A 27,116-nucleotide genomic window follows, 5' to 3' on the forward strand; every position below is an offset into this window, starting at 1 on the left:
ATAAATATATTTCAGTGAATAACTTATTGTTCAAATCTGTATATAAATATGTACATAAAGTGTTGTAATTATATTGTAAAATGGATGGATGGACGTTTAAAACAAAACTGTTAATATTAATTAGTAAGTATACATTTTTTGAGCCTTTTTAGAGAAAATCATATCATTGTCGTAAATTATGCAAATTACTCAATGATGTCATGGTGACCACGCCCATAGCCACAGGTATCTTGGCAGTTTATGGGAAACACTGTATGTATGTACAGTATATATATGTATGTATGTATGTACAGTATGTATATATGTATGTATTTATATATACAGTGGGGCAAAAAAGTATTTAGTCAGCCACCCATTGACAATCAATGGATGGCTGACTAAATACTTTTTTGCCCCACTGTATATGTATGTATATATGTATATATGTATATATGTATGTATGTATATATGTATATATATATATATATATGTATGTATGTATATATGTGTGTGTGTGTGTGTGTGTGTGTGTACATATTGTATTAATGATAATGGATATATAATTAATGATTAATATAATTGGATATTCGGTTTGTTTGACTTCTACCTTGTTTACTTTTGTGACGATTTCCTTTAAGTTTTGTAATCAATCAGAAATATCAAGCAGCTAAAATGCGCCAAACATGAATAAGTGTGGAGGGTGTTTTGAATTTTTCCCATCATGCTTTGTAATGGATTTAAATGGGTATAATTTGTAAATATTTATGGTGCCTGGACGTGTTGGTTGTCTTTAATGTGTTTGTTTGTTTTGCAGCATAACTAGGGAAGGTTGTTTGCATTTAGTCATATAGGTAAATGCTGTGCAGACCTCAATTCATACTATAATTAGGCATCCACCTGAATTTCTCACGTTGTCTTCCTAATGGCGACATAACAGCATCATCAAGAGTGTCTGACTATTAAAACAAATGCAATCTACCTGAGGGGGAAATGATTTTTCAAACTCCTCACGTCTTGCGGGCCGTAGTTTTGGACACCCCTGTTCTAACCCTTTCTTTCTTTCTTGAGTTTATTTGGAACATGAACACACTTACAGTATAATACATCACACATGATCATATCATTTCACTTGACATCTTGTCCAAAAAGGAGTAGGAAGAAGCAAAGCTTATTTAATCCTACCCCTTTCCCACTTCAGAGCGTTTACAAATATATAGAATCATTTACTGACCTTTTTATATAATAAAATAACATCTGTGAATTAATATACACAACAGTTTTGTAATTAATTAATTCAGTCATTATTAACATACTGAGATGAAGAATATCTTATTTTCAATAAGGTTGAAAGTATTTCTCATAATTCTTCTTCTTTGTACTTTGTAAGCATTATTATTTTGAACTACTTCTTAAACCTAACCCTGTCCTTTCTGCAGATGCTGTTAGTGGATTTATCCCAGGACAAAGAACAAACTTTCATTGTTTCAGTAAGTGCTGGGCCTTCTTTCTCAATGACTTGGCATCACATTGAAGAAGTGACCCTCTTGTAATGACTTGGCATCACATTGAAGAAGTGACCCTCTTGTAATGACTTGGCATCACATTGAAGTGACCCTCTTGTAATGACTTGGCATCACATTGAAGAAGTGACCCTCTTGTAATGACTTGGCATCACATTGAAGTGACCCTCTTGTAATGACTTGGCATCACATTGAAGAAGTGACCCTCTTGTAATGACTTGGCATCACATTGAAGTGACCCTCTTGTAATGACTTGGCATCACATTGAAGAAGTGACCCTCTTGTAATGACTTGGCATCACATTGAAGTGACCCTCTTGTAATGACTTGGCATCACATTGAAGTGACCCTCTTGTAATGACTTGGCATCACATTGAAGAATTGACCCTCTTGTAATGACTTGGCATCACATTGAAGAAGTGACCCTCTTGTAATGACTTGGCATCACATTGAAGTGACCCTCTTGTAATGACTTGGCATCACATTGAAGAAGTGACCCTCTTGTAATGACTTGGCATCACATTGAAGTGACCCTCTTGTAATGACTTGGCATCACATTGAAGTGACCCTCTTGTAATGACTTGGCATCACATTGAAGAAGTGACCCTCTTGTAATGACTTGGCATCACATTGAAGTGACCCTCTTGTAATGACTTGGCATCACATTGAAGAATTGACCCTCTTGTAATGACTTGGCATCACATTGAAGAAGTGACCCTCTTGTAATGACTTGGCATGACATTGAAGAAATGACCCTCTTGTAATGACTTGGCATCACATTGAAGAAGTGACCCTCTTGTAATGACTTGGCATCACATTGAAGTGACCCTCTTGTAATGACTTGGCATCACATTGAAGTGACCCTCTTGTAATGACTTGGCATCACATTGAAGTGACCCTCTTGTAATGACTTGGCATCACATTGAAGAATTGACCCTCTTGTAATGACTTGGCATCACATTGAAGAAGTGACCCTCTTGTAATGACTTGGCATCACATTGAAGTGACCCTCTTGTAATGACTTGGCATCACATTGAAGAAGTGACCCTCTTGTAATGACTTGGCATCACATTGAAGTGACCCTCTTGTAATGACTTGGCATGACATTGAAGAAATGACCCTCTTGTAATGACTTGGCATCACATTGAAGTGACCCTCTTGTAATGACTTGGCATCACATTGAAGTGACCCTCTTGTAATGACTTGGCATCACATTGAAGAAGTGACCCTCTTGTAATGACTTGGCATCACATTGAAGTGACCCTCTTGTAATGACTTGGCATGACATTGAAGAAATGACCCTCTTGTAATGACTTGGCATCACATTGAAGAAGTGACCCTCTTGTAATGACTTGGTATGACATTGAAGAAGTGACCCTCTTGTAATGACTTGGCATCACATTGAAGTGACCCTCTTGTAATGACTTGGCATCACATTGAAGAAGTGACCCTCTTGTAATGACTTGGCATCACATTGAAGTGACCCTCTTGTAATGACTTGGCATCACATTGAAGAAGTGACCCTCTTGTAATGACTTGGCATGACATGTTACAGGTGGGTGATGAGCCATGACTTGTAATGACTTGGCATGACATGTTACAGGTGGGTGATGAGCCATGACTTGTAATGACTTGGCATGACATGTTACAGGTGGGTGATGAGCCATCTATTCTGCCCCCCAAACTTCAAAGTGAAATCCAAGAGGCGCTGCTTGAGAGGAAGAAAGTGTCATGTAAGTCAAAGGCTTGCACAATAGGTCAGCAGGCAGGAGATTGAGCATCAAATGTGTTTCAGCAACCGAAGAAGTGAACCGTGTGGTGTCCGAGGCCTTCCTCCAGTTCTTCGTGAAGACCGTGGGCCACTACACCTCCTACGTCAAGCACCGCCTTTTTGACAAGAGGAGCTTCTACAAGGCCATCGAGTCCAAGACCACGCGGCACTTTGTCAAGAAGTTCATCCAGACTCAGATGTTTGATTTGTTCATCCAGGAGGTGGAGCAGCAGCACACTGGACCCCAGCAAGGTGACTAATCATCACTGTGACATATACTGTACATGATAGGACCCCAGCAAGGTGACTAATCATCACTGTGACATATACATGATAGGACCCCAGCAAGGTGACTAATCATCACTGTGACATATACATGATAGGACCCCAGCAAGGTGACTAATCATCACTGTGACATATACTGTACATGATAGGACCCCAGCAAGGTGACTAATCATCACTGTGACATATACATGATAGGACCCCAGCAAGGTGACTAATCATCACTGTGACATATACATGATAGGACCCCAGCAAGGTGACTAATCATCACTGTGACATATACTGTACATGATAGGACCCCAGCAAGGTGACTAATCATCACTGTGACATATACTGTACATGATAGGACCCCAGCAAGGTGACTAATCATCACTGTGACATATACATGATAGGACCCCAGCAAGGTGACTAATCATCACTGTGACATATACATGATAGGACCCCAGCAAGGTGACTAATCATCACTGTGACATATACATGATAGGACTCCAGCAAGGTGACTAATCATCACTGTGACATATACATGATAGGACCCCAGCAAGGTGACTAATCATCACTGTGACATATACATGATAGGACCCCAGCAAGGTGACTAATCATCACTGTGACATATACATGATAGGACCCCAGCAAGGTGACTAATCATCACTGTAACATATACTGTACATGATAGGACCCCAGCAAGGTGACTAATCATCACTGTGACATATACATGATAGGACCCCAGCAAGGTGACTAATCATCACTGTGACATATACTGTACATGATAGGACCCCAGCAAGGTGACTAATCATCACTGTGACATATACATGATAGGACCCCAGCAAGGTGACTAATCATCACTGTGACATATACATGATAGGACCCCAGCAAGGTGACTAATCATCACTGTGACATATACTGTACATGATAGGACCCCAGCAAGGTGACTAATCATCACTGTGACATATACTGTACATGATAGGACCCCAGCAAGGTGACTAATCATCACTGTGACATATACTGTACATGATAGGACCCCAGCAAGGTGACTAATCATCACTGTGACATATACATGATAGGACCCCAGCAAGGTGACTAATCATCACTGTGACATATACATGATAGGACCCCAGCAAGGTGACTAATCATCACTGTGACATATACATGATAGGACTCCAGCAAGGTGACTAATCATCACTGTGACATATACATGATAGGACCCCAGCAAGGTGACTAATCATCACTGTGACATATACATGATAGGACCCCAGCAAGGTGACTAATCATCACTGTGACATATACATGATAGGACCCCAGCAAGGTGACTAATCATCACTGTGGCATATACATGATAGGACCCCAGCAAGGTGACTAATCATCACTGTGACATATACTGTACATGATAGGACCCCAGCAAGGTGACTAATGTTGCGTCGACCAGCATTCCTCCAATGGGGAATTCAAATTGCTAGTCTCTCCCAGATTCTTTTTATGGCAATACGCTGATGTTTATATTCAATCTCCAGGCAATAGTTGGTATTTTGTAGTTTATTCTCAAAGCTTAGAGGACAAACCTGAGACCAACCCAGCACCCAAGCGTTCCCTAGCCCGGTCCAGATCGGTCTAGCTCAAACTCCCGGAAGTCCCGTGTTCTTCCGTCTGTCCCTCGCCCCCACTCTCTTTGTTTAGACTACTCCGAGTTATCTCTACTCTGACACATTTCAATCTAGAAGGCCAACACCTTACTATGAGACTCAAAAGAAGGAAGAATACTAGCTATTCTTTATATGACTATAGGAGTTTGGAAAGAAGTAACACTTAAATATGGATATGCTTCCAACAAGTCCCCCTTTAAGATCTTCTAATAAGATCTTTATTACTTGTACAAAACTTATAAAGCACGCCCCACATTAAAGTAGGTACTGTTTTTTTTCTTTAAGCAAGCTAGCAATAAAACAACAGCTTATTTACATGGGAGATAGATAGAGGGAGTCCACGTCAATGTCGTCATGGTCAGGGAAGTAAACCAACAATTCTCGAAAGTCTTAAAGTTACCACTTTGCTAGACCCCCTTTAGTGACACTTAGCCCAAGGGGCGATAAAGCAACCGCATGAGGCTATGATGGCCAAAAAAACTCTGAATGGAGACCAAGACAGACTTAATTAGTTCAGTCCACCTGCCTAATGTGTCCCTAGACAGGGCCTGGAGGCCCTTTAAGGCCCTCTGAACTGAGCCATCGGGGGCAGTGTTGTTAGGAATGAAGGTACAGCATTGGTCACCAAACATTGCACACACTCCTTCTTCCTTGGCTAGGATGCGGTCAAGGGCTATACGGATCTGAACGGCCCTGAGGGAGGTCGGGGCAAGTTGTTCAGCAAGTCCCTCGACGGCGTCACGAGTCAGGTTGGTTAGTCTCAACGGCGGCGGGGAGTTAGAGAGGCCGCTGAAACAGGAGTTCCAAGGGGTGTTAATTTGGTGAGTGGGGTCACCAGTCTAACCATAGCACAAAGCCCAACGGCTGATGTCGGGATTCTAATGTACAATCTGTGCTTCCCACAACACCAGAATAAGTCAGCTCGTGCCCAAGGGCCTATCCTAGAGCAATCTATCAGTGTGGTGCACCAGTAACGGTTGATGTCACCCAATTTGTTGGGGGACGAAGAGGGTCCTGTAATTTGAAAACGCGTGTAATTCAGCTTTTGGGCCACAAAGGGAAGAAGTCGGGTGGTATTGTCAACAGAAGGGTACACATGTCAGTCAACTTAAAAGTGGCGGGGTAAGTGTGGGAAAAGGGACGTCCAGCGGAAGAAGCAACACAGTCACCCAGGTTTTGGCATCCACCTGAGCCACAGGTTGTCTGCACCCGCTCCTAAGGTCAAAGGTCAAAGTTACCAGGCCTTCGGTGGTGATGTCATTAGCACGCACAGATGTGAGCCTTTGAAACACCACCGAGGTGGGGTGGTACTTTAGGTGCTACAGAGGGTGTAGAGGTAGTTAACGCCCTCTCAAGGACATTAATTTTAATAATTCCTTTAGCATCTGTATCAGTCAGGTCAAGCCCCAAACAACATAAAAGGGACGATGGGCACAACTTACCAGAGTATGTTGTCTGCATCCGACACCAACGGTTCAGGGTTGAGTCGTAACAAATATAGAGGTTATTACCACGGTAATAGCTATTGTGTCCCCCGTAATTAATCACACTGCACAGGTCAAAAAATAAGTCTTGCTATCCCCTTTGACCCAGTCTATTTAAAGTCCGCTGTATGTTCTTAGACACTTGTCAGTCACTGTCGTCAGGAAGGATGAACTGAGACGCAAAGACAGTAGAACACGCCCAAGCACCAGTCCGTCAGGGAACACTACCGGGTGTAACATCCTGCCTTTCGTCTATCAATATCCGAGTAATTTAGGTAACAAAACGGGGATAAACATCAAACTTTTCACTTAATGTGACGACACATACAGTTATGCTGAAAACAAGCAAGAAAAACTAAGAAACATTTAGCATACTGGATTGGTCTCACACAAGGATATACAATATAGAAGTTGAAAAGAGTAATGTAGGTAGAAAATCTCTCTCGTCTCCTGGGCTGAGGGGCAGATGATGTGGCGATGTCAGCAATGACATCCGCTGGTAATCTGTCAGGTTCTTCAGCTGTAGTGCAGAGGGAGAGATGGTACCAGGTGTCCCCTCCACCAGCCAGTCGAAGGGCGTGGGACGTCCGTTCCACGACCTTGAAGGGACCAGTCCACCTGGGCTCCGTCCACTTGCGTTTGATGACCTTGATCTTGACCCTCTCAGCGGGCGGAAGGGAATCTGTACAGAAGAACTGGCACACAATTTCTGCAATTTTTTGTGTAAAATACCATTTTGGTTTTACGCTGAGTCCTCCTTCCATGGGGGGCTGCTGGTCCTGTGAATGGCTGACCTGTATGCAGCTCATAGGGTGAAAAACTCAAAGGGCGGTAAAACAGTTTTATTCACGGACCTTCGAATGATCATTAACGCTAATTGCAACATGTCAATCCAATTAAATTTGGTCTGTGCACAGATTTTAGCCAATTAGTTTTTAATGTTCTGGTCCATCCTTTCAACCTTGCCTTGGGACTCAGGATGGTACCCCAAACCTGTGTTCTAGTCCGAAAGCCTTTTCGACCAAGGCTAAGTGAGTATTTTTTTAAATGGTTGCCGTTGTCTGACCTAATCTTTTTGGGGAAACCATGTCGGGGTACTAGGTCATTCACAAGTCATTTAATTACTGATATTGCATCCTCTCTTGAGGTTGTTGTTGCTTCCGGCCAACCACTGTGATTGTCAACACAAGTCAGTACGTACCTTTTCCCTTGTACCGTATTGATCATATCAGTGAAATCAAAGACTATACATGGTTCACCCTCACCTCCTCCATATTCTAAATTTGATATACTAAACTACTATCGATGGGTAAAATCATTATTTTCAAATTAAAATTAGTTATAACTTCTTATCCACGGGAAAAATGTTAAAACTATGGAATGTGTCAGAGTCGGATGATTGTGGATTTTGTTCCAAGGAGTCTGTATCCACCCTCACTCACCCCCTTCTGTTTCTGAAAAAAAGGACTGTGTTAGTCATACTATCACTTTCAGAAACATCTAAGAAAAAGGTCAGCTAATAGTCAAGTAGCGGAGGACAGGTCATGTTTGAGGTCAATGAAAGTCTCTTTAGCCTCTATGGTCCACTGGGGGGTGGTGTTAGGGTAGGGGACCCCTTAGCGATATCACAAATAACTCAAACTCAACTAAACCCTATCTTTTATGTAATTTATTCAATATGGTGAAAGTAACAAAATATGCTTATATTTATATTGTCACCAATAGTAGAAAAATACTACCCTTATGGCGGATGCTTTAGCAATAGTATTTTGAATTTTTACCACACCTGGTAGCCCCAATAATTCATTAAGTCAAGCTCATGTTGTAGAAAGTTGAATGATGCGGACACGTTTGTTACTGAATACTTTCTATCAGACTTCTGCCATGGCAACTATGTGTATGTAATGAGCAACTATAATTATTTGATATGCTTAAATGTGTAATGTGTCGTTTTAGCTCAGCTGTTGTGTAGCTGCTAGCTCCTCGTAGCCTACAGGTGTCTAAAGTGCAGCCCATAGTTATGTGTTTAACATAACCATGGGCTAAACCTAAACAATTGAAAATGTGGTATTTGGGTGTCGGTGTAATGTTTGGCAGCTACGCCGTGTCTTATCATTGCACCTAAGTTATTTGGTTTTGTAGGCGAGACAGAGAGCAAGGGAACAATGTGGGACACTATTGTGTCCATCTTATACCATGCTAGCTGTTGCAAAGATAGGTCAACATGAGCAGCCACACCTTGAGTTCCAATAATCATAACATATTGCGAGTCGGGTGGCAGAACACACGGAAGCATCTCAGCCAGTCAGGGTTTTCACCGTTAGAGAAGTTGGATGTCAGCCATTCCTGTTGTTTCAGGCTGTGGTATGAGCTCAAGGAGGAGCCTTGGTAGTGGTGTCGCAGCTTGGTGGTTGAGCCGTCAGGTAACACCAGGAAGGTTCCTTCTGTGCGATATTGAATGTCAGGGTACAGTCTGTAAAGGAGGTCATTACCAATTAGGCAGGGTGTGTGCAGGTCAATCCCGAAGGGGTGCTTTAGTGTGTGTCCAGCAATCTGAACCGGAAGTGGTTTGGTGACAGGTAACCTTCTTGTGACCCCAGCGAAGCCTTCGACCTTTAAAGAGGAAGCACACAGTTTCTTTGGTACCTCTGCATTCAGAATCGAATGGGTGGCGCCAGTGTCAATCACGAACTGATAACATTGTCCGTTGACACTCATGTCCAGCAGGGGGCCAGTCTGTGTCTCCTGCTGGGGCTCCTGCGGTGGGTGTGCTTTGCCACGCCGGTATGATGTTCTGGCTGCAAACCGGGGCCTGTCTCGTTCAGAGGAGTTAGGACATTCACGTTGCCAGTGACCCGGCAGGTCGCAGATGTAACAGTTTCCACCCCGGACTGGCTTTGAATTATTGTGTTGTCCACCACCCGAGTCCAAACATCTGGTCTCACGTCTGTTGAGGATTCTTTCCTCCACCTGTTGGAACTCAAAAGCAAGGTCACCCACAGCTGAATATACCCTATCTGATTTTTGACCTTTTGGTTCTTTTGACTTTTTATCTTCGGCGATCTGTAATTTAAGTAGTTGCTTCCTTGTTGCTCTGTCATTAGCCCTATTTTGCATGGGATGAATAAAATGTCCCTGCCATATATTGTTTTTGGCACCGTGTATATCAGGGTTAACTTTGTCCAAAGTGTTTGGCCAAAGGTTCCCTCCCGGAGGTACAGGTGGGAAATCAAGGTCAACAATGGCTTGCATGTATGCATCGGCAAGAGACTTATATTGTAGTATGTCCAAAGTGTTAATGTCATGTGTCAAAAATGTCTGCCGGAAAAATGGTCAGACGTGTACAAGGGGTTAATTTTCGGAGGCAGGATTAATCTTAGATGGGGCGTGTTAATACCTCCTTCTCTTGTCACTGGAGTAGGGGGTGGTGTCCTAGTCAAAGTATGGGCGGGTCGTTTGAATTGTCTTGCGCATGCGCGGCAGACAAAAAACCAATCAGTCTCTTCTGACATTAATCATCGGTTCTTTTGCTGCATTTCGTTTTTCCACGTAATCCCCGTTTACTTTTATAGTACGCCAAACTCTTAAATTCTCTCCCTGAGTGTTCCATTTTCACCAGCGCACACACACACACACACACTCAGCAGCACACACACACGAGCACGCGTAAGCACTCCCGCGCACACACACACACACTCACACACACACACACTCAGCAGCACACACACAGACGAGCACGCGTAAGCACTCCCGCATACACACACACACACTCAGCAGCACACACACACACGAGCACGCGTAAGCACTCCCGCTCACACACACAGTCACACTCAGCAGCACACTCTCTGCGTTTCACTTTACCATAAAACTTCCAGTTACTTTTTTATTTATTTTTTATTTTATTTTACCAGACGTTTGAGTTCACGACTTTTCGAGTATTGTAAACTCCCTCTTAACCCTTTCAAGGAATGTTCTCCTTTTTTTTCTTTTTTTTTTTTCTCTACCTGCTAGTTCCATTGTCGACAACCGTCCATTCAATTGATCATTACACAGTAATGATTAATCACATGCCTCCCCCGCTGCCATCACATTTCTGTTTTTCACACTCCAAGGCCATGTGTCTATATTTTCTTAATTCTAGTGCCCTTATCGCACTGGGATCTTTCAACCCGGGAGTCTTTATTGTACCTTTTACAAATGGCCTCCAGCCTTTTCCGTACGTTTCAGTGCCCTATTATCGTCACTGGGATCTTGCAACCCGTACTCATTAAGGGACGACCAAATTCCCAGGGTAAGCTACACCCAACTATTAGTTCACTCGTCAATGAAACTGCCCGTCACGGTAATCGAGACACAATGGCGTGAGTTTACCACTTATTTACAATTTTAATGCAATGGCAGGCTCGGCAAAAATGCAATCAATCTATCAAAATCACCAATCTGTGCCTGGGATTAAAAAACAGTGTTTGACTTACAGACTTCAGGACAGACTCCTAACGCAGATTTTATCTAAAAAGAAAGGTTCTGCTTACCTTGAATTGGCCAATTGAGTCTGTCCAGAAGATTGCAAGAAGTCATCAATCAACAGGGTGCCATCCCGGACGAGCCCCCAAATTGTTGCGTCGACCAGCATTCCTCCAATGGGGAATTCAAATTGCTAGTCTCTCCCAGATTCTTTTTATGGCAATACGCTGATGTTTATATTCAATCTCCAGGCAATAGTTGGTATTTTGTAGTTTATTCTCAAAGCTTAGAGGACAAACCTGAGACCAACCCAGCACCCAAGCGTTCCCTAGCCCGGTCCAGATCGGTCTAGCTCAAACTCCCGGAAGTCCCGTGTTCTTCCGTCTGTCCCTCGCCCCCACTCTCTTTGTTTAGACTACTCCGAGTTATCTCTACTCTGACACATTCCAATCTAGAAGGCCAACACCTTACTATGAGACTCAAAAGAAAGAAGAATACTAGCTATTCTTGATATGACTATAGGAGTTTAGAAAGAAGTAACACTTAAATATGGATATGCTTCCAACACTAATCATCACTGTGACATATACATGATAGGACCCCAGCAAGGTGACTAATCATCACTGTGACATATACTGTACATGATAGGACCCCAGCAAGGTGACTAATCATCACTGTGACATATACATGATAGGACCCCAGCAAGGTGACTAATCATCACTGTGACATATACATGATAGGACCCGAGCAAGGTGACTAATCATCACTGTGACATATACATGATAGGACCCCAGCAAGGTGACTAATCATCACTGTGACATATACATGATAGGACCCGAGCAAGGTGACTAATCATCACTGTGACATATACATGATAGGACCCCAGCAAGGTGACTAATCATCACTGTGACATATACATGATAGGACCCCAGCAAGGTGACTAATCATCACTGTGACATATACATGATAGGACCCCAGCAAGGTGACTAATCATCACTGTGACATATACATGATAGGACCCCAGCAAGGTGACTAATCATCACTGTGACATATACATGATAGGACCCCAGCAAGGTGACTAATCATCACTGTGTCATATACATGATAGGACCCCAGCAAGGTGACTAATCATCACTGTGACATATACATGATAGGACCCGAGCAAGGTGACTAATCATCACTGTGACATATACATGATAGGACCCCAGCAAGGTGACTAATCATCACTGTGACATATACATGATAGGACCCCAGCAAGGTGACTAATCATCACTGCATGATAGGACTTCTACTTTGTTTACTTTTGTGACGATTTCCTTAAAGTTCTGTAATCAATCAGAAATATCAAGCAGCTAAAATGCGATAAACATTTAAATGGGTATAATTTATAATTATTCATGGTGCCTGGACGTGATGGTTGTTTTGAATGTTTTGGGGTTTTTTTTTGCACCATGACAAGGGAAGGTTGTTTGCATCTGGTCATATAGGTAAAAGCTGTGCAAACCTCAATTCATACTATAATGAAGTCATCCACCTGAATTTCTCACGTTGTCTTCCTAGTGGTGACATAACAGCAACATCAACATTGTCTGACTATTAAAACAAATGCAATCTACCTGAGGGGGAAATGTTTTCTAAGTCATCACGTCTTGTAGGCCGTATCGACCATCCCTAAATTGTAGTTTGTTGTAGGCCGGATCGACCATCCCTAAATTGTAGTTAGTTGTAGGCCGTATCGACCATCCCTAAATTGTAGTTTGTTGTAGGCCGGATCGACCATCCCTAAATTGTAGTTTGTTGTAGGCCGTATCGACCATCCCTAAATTGTAGTTTGTTGTAGGCCGGATCGACCATCCCTAAATTGTAGTTTGTAAACATTGTGACGAGCACATGAATTCCACTTGCTGTTTTCTCTTGCAGGAATCTTTCACCAAAAGATTGTGGAATACCAGGAAAAGAAGAAAAAGGCCAAGACAAAGAAGCACTAGTTGTTTGCATGCGTGTACATAATAACATTTGGTCATGTTCAAAGTGCAACATATACTGTATTGTACATAATAACATTTGGTCATGTTCAAAGTGCAACATATACTGTATTGTACATAATAACATCTGCTCATGTTCAAAGTGCAACATATACTGTATTGTACATAATAACATCTGCTCATGTTCAAAGTGCAACATATACTGTATTGTACATAATAACATCTGCTCATGTTCAAAGTGCAACATATACTGTATTGTACATAATAACATCTGCTCATGTTCAAAGTGCAACATATACTGTATTGTACATAATAACATCTGCTCTTGTTCAAAGTGCAACATATACTGTATTGTACATAATAACATTTGGTCATGTTCAAAGTGCAACATATACTGTATTGTACATAATAACATCTGCTCATGTTCAAAGTGCAACATATACTGTATTGTACATAATAACATCTGCTCATGTTCAAAGTACAACATTTACTGTATTGCTATTTGTGCTGCTATTTTGTCAAACACTGGTTTACAGTCTGTTGCTGGTGAGCAAGAAATAATTTCAAATAAAGGCTACTTTTTTTTTAAACCCTTGGGGTCTTTTTGTTGCCTGTGAAGATGACATCTCGCAACAGAATTGTTATTTTAGCAGGGTGAAATATTCCCACAAAGCAAAATAATCTCAAATTGTGCGTTGTTCGTTCTTTGCTCAGTTAATTTTAGCACAAGCTACTGATTGAGTGTACATTAGAGTTCCTTTTGACTCCCTGTTATAAAGGCCATAATGTCATATACTGTAAACCATACAACTTGTACATACATGGTGGGACTAACACTTGGAGATTGTCAGTCATGTGAAGATACGTGACTTTGAGTGCAGAAAAAGCAAAGTGGACACGTTTGAGGGAGGGGATCCTTGCTGCATGTGACAAAACATCATGTCAATCAATCAATGTCACACCACAGACTTACAGCATTGCTGCCTGCAGTCGCACAACCGCCGTAAGAAAAGCAGAGTTCACAGGATGTGGCAGCAACGCTTTCTGTGCTTTCATCGCTCGTGGGAACTGAACCTGGAAACCTTCAGTAATCTTCCACTTCTTTAGCACATGAAGTAGAAGATAGATCAGAAAAAAACAAGGGAATAAAAAAGCATAAAGGTGAATTTTAACAAGAAGAAGTTGCAATATTGACTACTAACACAAAACTGCTCCGCAGACTGTTTTTTTTGCTTTAAAACTGTTGTTGCTCAAAACATAATAATGAATCAAAATCAGTGTTGTTAAAATCCTGACTTATTGAAGGCTTCGATACATTCACATGAAATATTCTACTTAGAAATATTTTATGGGGGATACAAAACTAGGTTTTCTTCGACATAAAGGGCATAAAACAAGAAAACATGCCACAATTATAAAAACGTATAATCGTCAGATAGATGTGAAGTTGATCTAGAGGTTTGAGCGTTGAAAATTTAAAAAACGATGTATGACTTATTTGAACACTTTTTTGAGTGGGGCCCTTTTCTGGTCCCTGATGATTGCAGTGGAATTTTGTTTTAACTGTCATAGCTCAAAAAGTAATAAAGAATACTTACTGTATTAAAGGCTTCAATAACATCACATCAAATATACCACAATGAAAACATTTTTGGGGAAAATACAACATTTTTAGTGTTTTTGCCATTAAAAAAACATTGTTTTCTTTAACAAAAAGGGCATGAAACAGAAAAAATATATATCATAATTATGAGACAAAAAACGAGATTATGAGATTTAAAAAAAAGTGTTCCCGGCTTTTTCAGTCGTTTATATATATGTATATATATATATATATATATATATATATATATATATATATATATATATATATATATATATATATATATATATATATATATATATATATATGTCTTAATTAGATTATCCAAAAAATAGTGCTCGATACCGTGGTAGAGCGTAATATGTATGTGTGGGAAAAAAATCACAAGACTATTTCATCTCTACAGGCCTGTTTCATGAGGGATTTCCTCAATCCTCAGGAGATTTTTTTCTCCTGAGGATTGAGGAAATCCCTCATGAAACAGGCCTGTAGAGATGAAATAGTCTTGTGATTTTTTTCCCACACATACATATATATATATATATATATATATATATATATATATACATGTGAATGAATGAATAAAATCAAATAAGGAGCTGTCACGCCAAATGTCTTCCCCCTACAAAAACCTTCACCCCCCCCCCATTTACTTCCGTGGTCATGTTTCCTCTTACGTCATTGACAGCGATCGATAGCACTTCGTGTCATGTTTCCTCTTACGTCATTGACAGCAATCGATAGCACTTCGTCTTTGACAGCTGCTGGAATCTGAAGAAATCCATTATTGTTTTTTTTTGTACAGGCGCGAAACAGGACAGTCGCGTGCTGGTTAAGGACCCCCGGCAACTTTGCAGCCCCGGAAGTAAATGGGGGGGAAGGTTTTTGTAGGGGTAAGACATTTGGCGTGACAGAGCCAGTCTTTTGAACGGCTCTTTGAAAGGAGCGGCTCGTCAAGATCCGGCTCCCTGGAAAGAGCCGTAAGTCCCAAGTGTCGCCAGCAGGTGTCGCATCCACATGAAAGTGTTCATGACACGTTGGGCGCAGTTCAGTCGAGGAAGAAAGGGCAGACACAACACCTTCGATAAAGGTAACAGATCTTCAAAGAAGTACTTTTTATGTGTTGATGAAAAACAAAGGAGTGGTTTTGAAAAGGCGTACAAAGTGTAGAAGTGTTTTGTACAAGTGAAGACACTGAAGATGTCTCCACTTAGCCGCTCGCTGCTCCTTAAGTGGCTAACGCGAGTTAGCTAACTCAACTCCTGTCAAGCTGCCTAAAACAAAAACAAAAACACTTTTAAACTTCACGTTTTGTTGCGCGGACGAGCAATAAAAGCGACATGTGCTGTCAAACATGGCTGCTTTGCACTTTGTGGAGCAGCCAGGGTTACTTGACGCAGTGTACGAGTTAAGGAGCTAAGCGGCTAACGTTAGCAGGTAACGTTTACTCTTTGACTCTTACATTTATTATTATATTTACTCTTTCACTCTTACATTTATTATTATCATAATATTTACTCTTTGACTCTTACATGTATTATTATATTTACTCTTTCACTCTTACATTTATTATTATCATAATATTTACTCTTTGACTCTTACATTTATTATTATATTTACTCTTTCACTCTTACATTTATTATTATCATAATATTTACTCTTTGACTCTTACATTTATTATTATATTTACTCTTTCACTCTTACATTTATTATTATGTTTACTCTTTCACTCTTACATTTATTATTATATTTACTCTTTCACTCTTACATTTATTATTATCATAATATTTACTCTTTGACTCTTACATTTATTATTATATTTACTCTTTCACTCTTACATTTATTATTATAATATTTACTCTTTGACTCTTGCATTTATTATTATATTTACTCTTTCACTCTTACATTTATTATTATGTTTACTCTTTCACTCTTACATTTATTATTATATTTACTCTTTCACTCTTACATTTATTATTATTATATTTACTCTTTGACTCTTACATTTATTATTATATTTCATCTTTCACTCTTACATTTATTACTATTATAATATTTACTCTTTGACTCTTACATTTATTATTATATTTACTCTTTCACTCTTACATTTATTATTATCATATTTACTCTTTGACTCTTACATTTATTATTATATTTACTCTTTCACTCTTACATTTATTATTATTATATTTACTCTTTGACTCTTACATTTATTATTATTATTATTATTATATTTACTCTTTGACTCTTACATTTATTATTATATTTCATCTTTCACTCTTACATTTATTATTATAATATTTACTCTTTGACTCTTACATTTATTATTATATTTACTCTTTCACTCTTACATTTATTATTATTATAATATTTACTCTTTGACGCTTACATTTATTATTATATTTCATCTTTCACTCTTACATTTATTATTATTATAATATTTACTCTTTGACTCTTACATTTATTATTATTATAATATTTACTCTTTGACTCTTACATTTATTATTATATTTAATCTTTCACTCTTACATTTATTATTATTATTATTATTATATTTACTCTTTGACTCTTACATTTATTATTATATTTCATCTTTCACTCTTACATTTATTATTATTATAATATTTACTCTTTGACTCTTACATTTATTATTATATTTACTCTTTCACTCTTACATTTATTATTATTATAATATTTACTCTTTGACGCTTACATTTATTATTATATTTCATCTTTCACTCTTACATTTATTATTATTATAATATTTACTCTTTGACTCTTACATTTATTATTATTATAATATTTACTCTTTGACGCTTACATTTATTATTATATTTAATCCTTCACTCTTACATTTATTATTATTATTATATTTACTATTTGACTCTTACATGTATTATTATTATAATATTTACTCTTACATTTATTATTATTATAATATTTACTCTTACATTTATTATTATTATTATAATATTTACTCTTTGACTCTTACATTTATTATTATTATAATATTTACTCTTTGACGCTTACATTTATTATTATATTTCATCTTTCACTCTTACATTTATTATTATTATAATATTTACTCTTTGACGCTTACATTTATTATTATATTTCATCTTTCACTCTTACATTTATTATTATTATAATATTTACTCTTTGACTCTTACATTTATTATTATATTTAATATTTCACTCTTACATTTATTATTATTATAATATTTACTCTTTGACGCTTACATTTATTATTATATTTAATCCTTCACTCTTACATTTATTATTATCATTATATTTACTCTTTGACTCTTACATGTATTATTATTATAATATTTACTCTTACATTTATTATTATTATAATATTTACTCTTACATTTATTATTATTATTATTATAATATTTACTCTTTGACTCTTACATTTATTATTATATTTAATCTTTCACTCTTACATTTATTATTATAATATTTACTCTTACCTTTATTATTATTATAATATTTACTCTTTGACTCTTACATTTATTATTATTATAATATTTACTCTTACATTTATTATTATTATAATATTTACTCTTTCATTTATTATTATTATAATATTTACTCTTTGACTCTTACATTTATTATTATTATTATTATAATATTTACTCTTACATTTATTATTATTATAATATTTACTCTTTCATTTATTATTATAATATTTACTCTTTGACTCTTACATTTATTATTATTATTATTATAATATTTACTCTTACATTTATTATTATAATATTTACTCTTTGACTCTTACATTTATTATTATTATAATATTTACTATTTGACTCTTACATTTATTATTATAATATTTACTCTTTGACTGTAACTGTCACATAAATGTTGGGATTTCACATCATGAGTATTATGTACAGTTGTACTCTTACGATGGCGTGGTCACATCATGAGTATTATGTACAGTTGTACTCTTACGATGGCGTGGTCACATCATGAGTATTATGTACAGTTGTACTCTTACGATGGCGTGGTCACATCATGAGTATTATGTACAGTTGTACTCTTACGATGGCGTGGTCACATGAGTATTGTGTACAGTTGTACTCTTACGATGGCGTGGTCACATCATGAGTATTATGTACAGTTGTACTCTTACGATGGCGTGGTCACATCATGAGTATTATGTACAGTTGTACTCTTACGATGGCGTGGTCACATCATGAGTATTATGTACAGTTGTACTCTTACGATGGCGTGGTCACATCATGAGTATTATGTACAGTTGTACTCTTACGATGGCGTGGTCACATCATGAGTATTATGTACAGTTGTACTCTTACGATGGCGTGGTCCCATGAGTATTGTGTACAGTTGTACTCTTACGATGGCGTGGTCACATGAGTATTATGTACAGTTGTACTCTTACGATGGCGTGGTCACATCATGAGTATTATGTACAGTTGTACTCTTACGATGGCGTGGTCACATCATGAGTATTATGTACAGTTGTACTCTTACGATGGCGTGGTCACATCATGAGTATTATGTACAGTTGTACTCTTACGATGGCGTGGTCACATGAGTATTGTGTACAGTTGTACTCTTACGATGGCGTGGTCACATCATGAGTATTATGTACAGTTGTACTCTTACGATGGCGTGGTCACATCATGAGTATTATGTACAGTTGTACTCTTACGATGGCGTGGTCACATCATGAGTATTATGTACAGTTGTACTCTTACGATGGCGTGGTCACATGAGTATTGTGTACAGTTGTACTCTTACGATGGCGTGGTCACATGAGTATTATGTACAGTTGTACTCTTACGATGGCGTGGTCACATCATGAGTATTATGTACAGTTGTACTCTTACGATGGCGTGGTCACATCATGAGTATTATGTACAGTTGTACTCTTACGATGGCGTGGTCACATCATGAGTATTATGTACAGTTGTACTCTTACGATGGCGTGGTCACATCATGAGTATTATGTACAGTTGTACTCTTACGATGGCGTGGTCACATCATGAGTATTGTGTACAGTTGTACTCTTACGATGGCGTGGTCACATCATGAGTATTATGTACAGTTGTACTCTTACGATGGCGTGGTCACATCATGAGTATTATGTACAGTTGTACTCTTACGATGGCGTGGTCACATCATGAGTATTATGTACAGTTGTACTCTTACGATGGCGTGGTCACATGAGTATTATGTACAGTTGTACTCTTACGATGGCGTGGTCACATCATGAGTATTATGTACAGTTGTACTCTTACGATGGCGTGGTCACATCATGAGTATTATGTACAGTTGTACTCTTACGATGGCGTGGTCACATCATGAGTATTTTGTACAGTTGTACTCTTACGATGGCGTGGTCACATCATGAGTATTGTGTACAGTTGTACTCTTACGATGGCGTGGTCACATCATGAGTATTATGTACAGTTGTACTCTTACGATGGCGTGGTCACATCATGAGTATTGTGTACAGTTGTACTCTTACGATGGCGTGGTCACATCATGAGTATTATGTACAGTTGTACTCTTACGATGGCGTGGTCACATCATGAGTATTATGTACAGTTGTACTCTTACGATGGCGTGGTCACATCATGAGTATTATGTACAGTTGTACTCTTACGATGGCGTGGTCACATCATGAGTATTATGTACAGTTGTACTCTTACGATGGCGTGGTCACATCATGAGTATTATGTACAGTTGTACTCTTACGATGGCGTGGTCACATCATGAGTATTATGTACAGTTGTACTCTTACGATGGCGTGGTCACATCATGAGTATTATGTACAGTTGTACTCTTACGATGGCGTGGTCACATCATGAGTATTGTGTACAGTTGTACTCTTACGATGGCGTGGTCACATCATGAGTATTATGTACAGTTGTACTCTTACGATGGCGTGGTCACATGAGTATTGTGTACAGTTGTACTCTTACGATGGCGTGGTCACATCATGAGTATTATGTACAGTTGTACTCTTACGATGGCGTGGTCACATCATGAGTATTATGTACAGTTGTACTCTTACGATGGCGTGGTCACATGAGTATTGTGTACAGTTGTACTCTTACGATGGCGTGGTCACATCATGAGTATTATGTACAGTTGTACTCTTACGATGGCGTGGTCACATCATGAGTATTGTGTACAGTTGTACTCTTACGATGGCGTGGTCACATCATGAGTATTGTGTACAGTTGTACTCTTACGATGGCGTGGTCACATCATGAGTATTGTGTACAGTTGTACTCTTACGATGGCGTGGTCACATGAGTATTATGTACAGTTGTACTCTTACGATGGCGTGGTCACATCATGAGTATTATGTACAGTTGTACTCTTATGATGGCGCGGTCACATCATGAGTATTATGTACAGTTGTACTCTTACGATGGCGTGGTCACATCATGAGTATTGTGTACAGTTGTACTCTTATGATGGCGCGGTCACATCATGAGTATTATGTACAGTTGTACTCTTACGATGGCGTGGTCACATCATGAGTATTGTGTACAGTTGTACTCTTACGATGGCGTGGTCACATGAGTATTGTGTACAGTTGTACTCTTACGATGGCGTGGTCACATCATGAGTATTATGTACAGTTGTACTCTTACGATGGCGTGGTCACATCATGAGTATTATGTACAGTTGTACTCTTACGATGGCGTGGTCACATCATGAGTATTATGTACAGTTGTACTCTTACGATGGCGTGGTCACATCATGAGTATTGTGTACAGTTGTACTCTTACGATGGCGTGGTCACATCATGAGTATTATGTACAGTTGTACTCTTACGATGGCGTGGTCACATCATGAGTATTATGTACAGTTGTACTCTTACGATGGCGTGGTCACATCATGAGTATTTTGTACAGTTGTACTCTTACGATGGCGTGGTCACATCATGAGTATTGTGTACAGTTGTACTCTTACGATGGCGTGGTCACATCATGAGTATTATGTACAGTTGTACTCTTACGATGGCGTGGTCACATCATGAGTATTATGTACAGTTGTACTCTTACGATGGCGTGGTCACATCATGAGTATTATGTACAGTTGTACTCTTACGATGGCGTGGTCACATCATGAGTATTATGTACAGTTGTACTCTTACGATGGCGTGGTCACATCATGAGTATTGTGTACAGTTGTACTCTTACGATGGCGTGGTCACATCATGAGTATTATGTACAGTTGTACTCTTACGATGGCGTGGTCACATGAGTATTGTGTACAGTTGTACTCTTACGATGGCGTGGTCACATCATGAGTATTATGTACAGTTGTACTCTTACGATGGCGTGGTCACATCATGAGTATTATGTACAGTTGTACTCTTACGATGGCGTGGTCACATCATGAGTATTGTGTACAGTTGTACTCTTACGATGGCGTGGTCACATCATGAGTATTGTGTACAGTTGTACTCTTACGATGGCGTGGTCACATCATGAGTATTATGTACAGTTGTACTCTTACGATGGCGTGGTCACATCATGAGTATTATGTACAGTTGTACTCTTACGATGGCGTGGTCACATCATGAGTATTGTGTACAGTTGTACTCTTACGATGGCGTGGTCACATCATGAGTATTATGTACAGTTGTACTCTTACGATGGCGTGGTCACATCATGAGTATTATGTACAGTTGTACTCTTACGATGGCGTGGTCACATCATGAGTATTGTGTACAGTTGTACTCTTACGATGGCGTGGTCACATCATGAGTATTGTGTACAGTTGTACTCTTACGATGGCGTGGTCACATCATGAGTATTATGTACAGTTGTACTCTTACGATGGCGTGGTCACATCATGAGTATTATGTACAGTTGTACTCTTACGATGGCGTGGTCACATCATGAGTATTGTGTACAGTTGTACTCTTACGATGGCGTGGTCACATCATGAGTATTATGTACAGTTGTACTCTTACGATGGCGTGGTCACATCATGAGTATTGTGTACAGTTGTACTCTTACGATGGCGTGGTCACATCATGAGTATTGTGTACAGTTGTACTCTTACGATGGCGTGGTCACATCATGAGTATTGTGTACAGTTGTACTCTTACGATGGCGTGGTCACATGAGTATTATGTACAGTTGTACTCTTACGATGGCGTGGTCACATCATGAGTATTATGTACAGTTGTACTCTTATGATGGCGCGGTCACATCATGAGTATTATGTACAGTTGTACTCTTACGATGGCGTGGTCACATCATGAGTATTGTGTACAGTTGTACTCTTACGATGGCGTGGTCACATCATGAGTATTGTGTACAGTTGTACTCTTACGATGGCGTGGTCACATGAGTATTGTGTACAGTTGTACTCTTACGATGGCGTGGTCACATCATGAGTATTATGTACAGTTGTACTCTTACGATGGCGTGGTCACATCATGAGTATTGTGTACAGTTGTACTCTTACGATGGCGTGGTCACATGAGTATTGTGTACAGTTGTACTCTTACGATGGCGTGGTCACATCATGAGTATTATGTACAGTTGTACTCTTACGATGGCGTGGTCACATCATGAGTATTATGTACAGTTGTACTCTTACGATGGCGTGGTCACATCATGAGTATTGTGTACAGTTGTACTCTTACGATGGCGTGGTCACATCATGAGTATTGTGTACAGTTGTACTCTTACGATGGCGTGGTCACATGAGTATTGTGTACAGTTGTACTCTTACGATGGCGTGGTCACATCATGAGTATTATGTACAGTTGTACTCTTACGATGGCGTGGTCACATCATGAGTATTATGTACAGTTGTACTCTTACGATGGCGTGGTCACATCATGAGTATTATGTACAGTTGTACTCTTATGATGGCGCGGTCACATCATGAGTATTATGTACAGTTGTACTCTTACGATGGCGTGGTCACATCATGAGTATTATGTACAGTTGTACTCTTACGATGGCGTGGTCACATCATGAGTATTATGTACAGTTGTACTCTTACGATGGCGTGGTCACATCATGAGTATTATGTACAGTTGTACTCTTACGATGGCGTGGTCACATCATGAGTATTATGTACAGTTGTACTCTTACGATGGCGTGGTCACATCATGAGTATTGTGTACAGTTGTACTCTTATGATGGCGCGGTCACATCATGAGTATTATGTACAGTTGTACTCTTACGATGGCGTGGTCACATCATGAGTATTGTGTACAGTTGTACTCTTACGATGGCGTGGTCACATCATGAGTATTGTGTACAGTTGTACTCTTACGATGGCGTGGTCACATCATGAGTATTATGTACAGTTGTACTCTTACGATGGCGTGGTCACATCATGAGTATTGTGTACAGTTGTACTCTTACGATGGCGTGGTCACATCATGAGTATTGTGTACAGTTGTACTCTTACGATGGCGTGGTCACATGAGTATTGTGTACAGTTGTACTCTTACGATGGCGTGGTCACATCATGAGTATTATGTACAGTTGTACTCTTACGATGGCGTGGTCACATCATGAGTATTATGTACAGTTGTACTCTTACGATGGCGTGGTCACATCATGAGTATTATGTACAGTTGTACTCTTATGATGGCGCGGTCACATCATGAGTATTATGTACAGTTGTACTCTTACGATGGCGTGGTCACATCATGAGTATTATGTACAGTTGTACTCTTACGATGGCGTGGTCACATCATGAGTATTATGTACAGTTGTACTCTTACGATGGCGTGGTCACATCATGAGTATTATGTACAGTTGTACTCTTACGATGGCGTGGTCACATCATGAGTATTATGTACAGTTGTACTCTTACGATGGCGTGGTCACATCATGAGTATTGTGTACAGTTGTACTCTTATGATGGCGCGGTCACATCATGAGTATTATGTACAGTTGTACTCTTACGATGGCGTGGTCACATCATGAGTATTGTGTACAGTTGTACTCTTACGATGGCGTGGTCACATCATGAGTATTATGTACAGTTGTACTCTTACGATGGCGTGGTCACATCATGAGTATTATGTACAGTTGTACTCTTACGATGGCGTGGTCACATCATGAGTATTATGTACAGTTGTACTCTTACGATGGCGTGGTCACATCATGAGTATTATGTACAGTTGTACTCTTACGATGGCGTGGTCACATCATGAGTATTATGTACAGTTGTACTCTTACGATGGCGTGGTCACATCATGAGTATTATGTACAGTTGTACTCTTACGATGGCGTGGTCACATCATGAGTATTATGTACAGTTGTACTCTTACGATGGCGTGGTCACATCATGAGTATTGTGTACAGTTGTACTCTTACGATGGCGTGGTCACATGAGTATTGTGTACAGTTGTACTGACAGTTGTAGTTTTACAGTCAAGGCTGTGAGTGAGCCTACAATAATGTAAGAAAGCTGGACATGAGCCTACTGTATTGTCACTCTTGGTACAGTCACAGGAAGTGTCCAAAAAAGCTTTTTAAATGTGGTCATGTCTGGTGTTGACTTCCTGACTTGCTCATGTCATGAGTGAAAGGAATTGGGATTTGTATCATGTGTGACATCCCCAGTGTGTAATAAATGTTCCCAAACATGCTTCCAAGATGAATATGTATTTGACTTGTTCCTCTTTTCATAGACCTGTTATTGTGCTCCACCTTCATCTTGCACATTTCCTTATTGTTTCTTCATAACTGCCTCTTGTTTTCCTTCCTCTTTTCATGCGCCAGTCTTCATATGATATCATAGTCTGTGCTAGGGACTGAATTCCTATTGTGCTTTCAGGTAACAGCATGGCAATGACGGCCCAGAGCTCCTGCTCCTCCATGAGTAACCACACCAAGGAACGTGTCACCATGGCCAAGGTCACCTTGGAGAGCTTCTACAGCAACCTCATTGCCCAGCACGAGGAGAGAGAGATGAGGTAATCATGGAACTATGTCTAGTGTGGAGGGGAAAAGTGCTATAATCTTATGTTGAATGATGACAGCTGGCTAAAAATATTAGCCATAGAGCACGGGGTGTCCAAAGTGTGGCCCGCAAATCATTTTTAGCGGCCCGCTCCACATTCTGAGAATACTATTACAAAAAAAAAGTGTAATAAAAGAGCAAATGTGCAATGTTGACTCAAATAAGCATGCAGGATGTTTGCTTTTTCTTTCAAATGTTCCAAACTAACCTGACTCTGGCCAGATCCTTGTCGTGGGCTGAGCTGCACACAAGGATGTGGACCTAACCTGACTCTGGCCAGATCCTTGTCGTGGGCTGAGCTGCACACAAGGATGTGGACCTAACCTGACTCTGGCCAGATCCTTGTCGTGGGCTGAGCTGCACACAAGGATGTGGACCTAACCTGACTCTGGCCAGATCCTTGTCGTTGGCTGAGCTGCACACAAGGATGTGGACCTAACCTGACTCTGGCCAGATCCTTGTCGTGGGCTGAGCTGCACACAAGGATGTGGACCTAACCTGACTCTGGCCAGATCCTTGTCGTTGGCTGAGCTGCACACAAGGATGTGGACCTAACCTGACTCTGGCCAAATCCTTGTCGTTGGCTGAGCTGCACACAAGGATGTGGACCTAACCTGACTCTGGCCAGATCCTTGTCGTTGGCTGAGCTGCACACAAGGATGTGGGACTTCTGAATAGGAGATGTATTTCAGAAGGCAAATGCTTGTATGTGATTGGATCAAGCACTTGTGTTGAATGAGGTGCTACTTCAAGCACTCACATGATGAGAGCCACGCTGGGAAATACAAAGAAGAACATCCCTGCCATCAATAAATGCCTTCTCTGTTCATCTTTCAAAGAGTTCATATTCCATCCATGTGGCAAAACATTTGCAACAATGTCAGCATAGGGCTGGGCGATATGGCCTTTTTTAAATATCACAATATTTTAAGGCCATATCGCAATACAGGATATATATGTGGATATGTTTAGTCCATATCGCGATACAGGATATATATGTGGATATTTAGCCTTAGCCTTGAATGAACACTTGATGCATATAATCACAGCAGTATGATGATTCTACGTGTCCTAATTCAAACATTCTTCTTCATACTGCATTAATATATGCTACTTTTAAACTTTCATGCAGAGAAGAAAATCACAACTCAAAAAAAAAATATTTTTTTCATACGGTGTTGATCATGTGTGGACATGTGGCACCCAACGGAGATGTTGACATGCGGAGTAAGCACTCTTCATTGTCTAGCGGGTGACTTTTCAAATGATGCTACATATTAGCAGTGTAGCCGAGTGTCCTGGGTTGGCCTATACAGTGTACTTATCTAATAAAATAATAAACGGGAGACATTAGAGCTGGTTCAGTAGCCACCGCTTCTTTAATGTCAACATCACAC

The 27,116-nt window shown here is 39.6% G+C and overlaps 2 protein-coding genes across 5 annotated transcripts in view; both read left to right on the forward strand.

Moving 5' to 3' along the window:
* Positions 1 to 13,691, forward strand: part of LOC133645421 (DENN domain-containing protein 2D-like) — an 88,657-nt gene extending 74,966 nt beyond the window's left edge. For all 3 annotated transcript variants that reach the window (XM_062040255.1, XM_062040254.1, XM_062040256.1), the window contains 4 exons: positions 1,416 to 1,466; positions 3,150 to 3,231; positions 3,294 to 3,521; positions 13,057 to 13,691. In XM_062040255.1, the coding sequence (XP_061896239.1) occupies positions 1,416 to 1,466; positions 3,150 to 3,231; positions 3,294 to 3,521; positions 13,057 to 13,124 (429 nt within the window). In that variant the 3' untranslated portion in view covers positions 13,125 to 13,691. The remainder of the gene's footprint in view (positions 1 to 1,415; positions 1,467 to 3,149; positions 3,232 to 3,293; positions 3,522 to 13,056) is intronic.
* A 1,967-nt stretch (positions 13,692 to 15,658) lies between these two features.
* LOC133645423 (serine/threonine-protein kinase 38) overlaps positions 15,659 to 27,116 on the forward strand; it is a 37,786-nt gene continuing 26,328 nt past the window's right edge. For both annotated transcript variants that reach the window (XM_062040258.1, XM_062040259.1), the window contains exons 1-2: positions 15,659 to 15,814; positions 25,534 to 25,672. In XM_062040258.1, the coding sequence (XP_061896242.1) occupies positions 15,742 to 15,814; positions 25,534 to 25,672 (212 nt within the window). In that variant the 5' untranslated portion in view covers positions 15,659 to 15,741. The remainder of the gene's footprint in view (positions 15,815 to 25,533; positions 25,673 to 27,116) is intronic.

Source organism: Entelurus aequoreus, unplaced genomic scaffold (genome assembly GCF_033978785.1).
Source record: "Entelurus aequoreus isolate RoL-2023_Sb unplaced genomic scaffold, RoL_Eaeq_v1.1 HiC_scaffold_53, whole genome shotgun sequence".
In the NCBI taxonomy this organism is placed as follows: Eukaryota; Metazoa; Chordata; class Actinopteri; order Syngnathiformes; family Syngnathidae; genus Entelurus; species Entelurus aequoreus.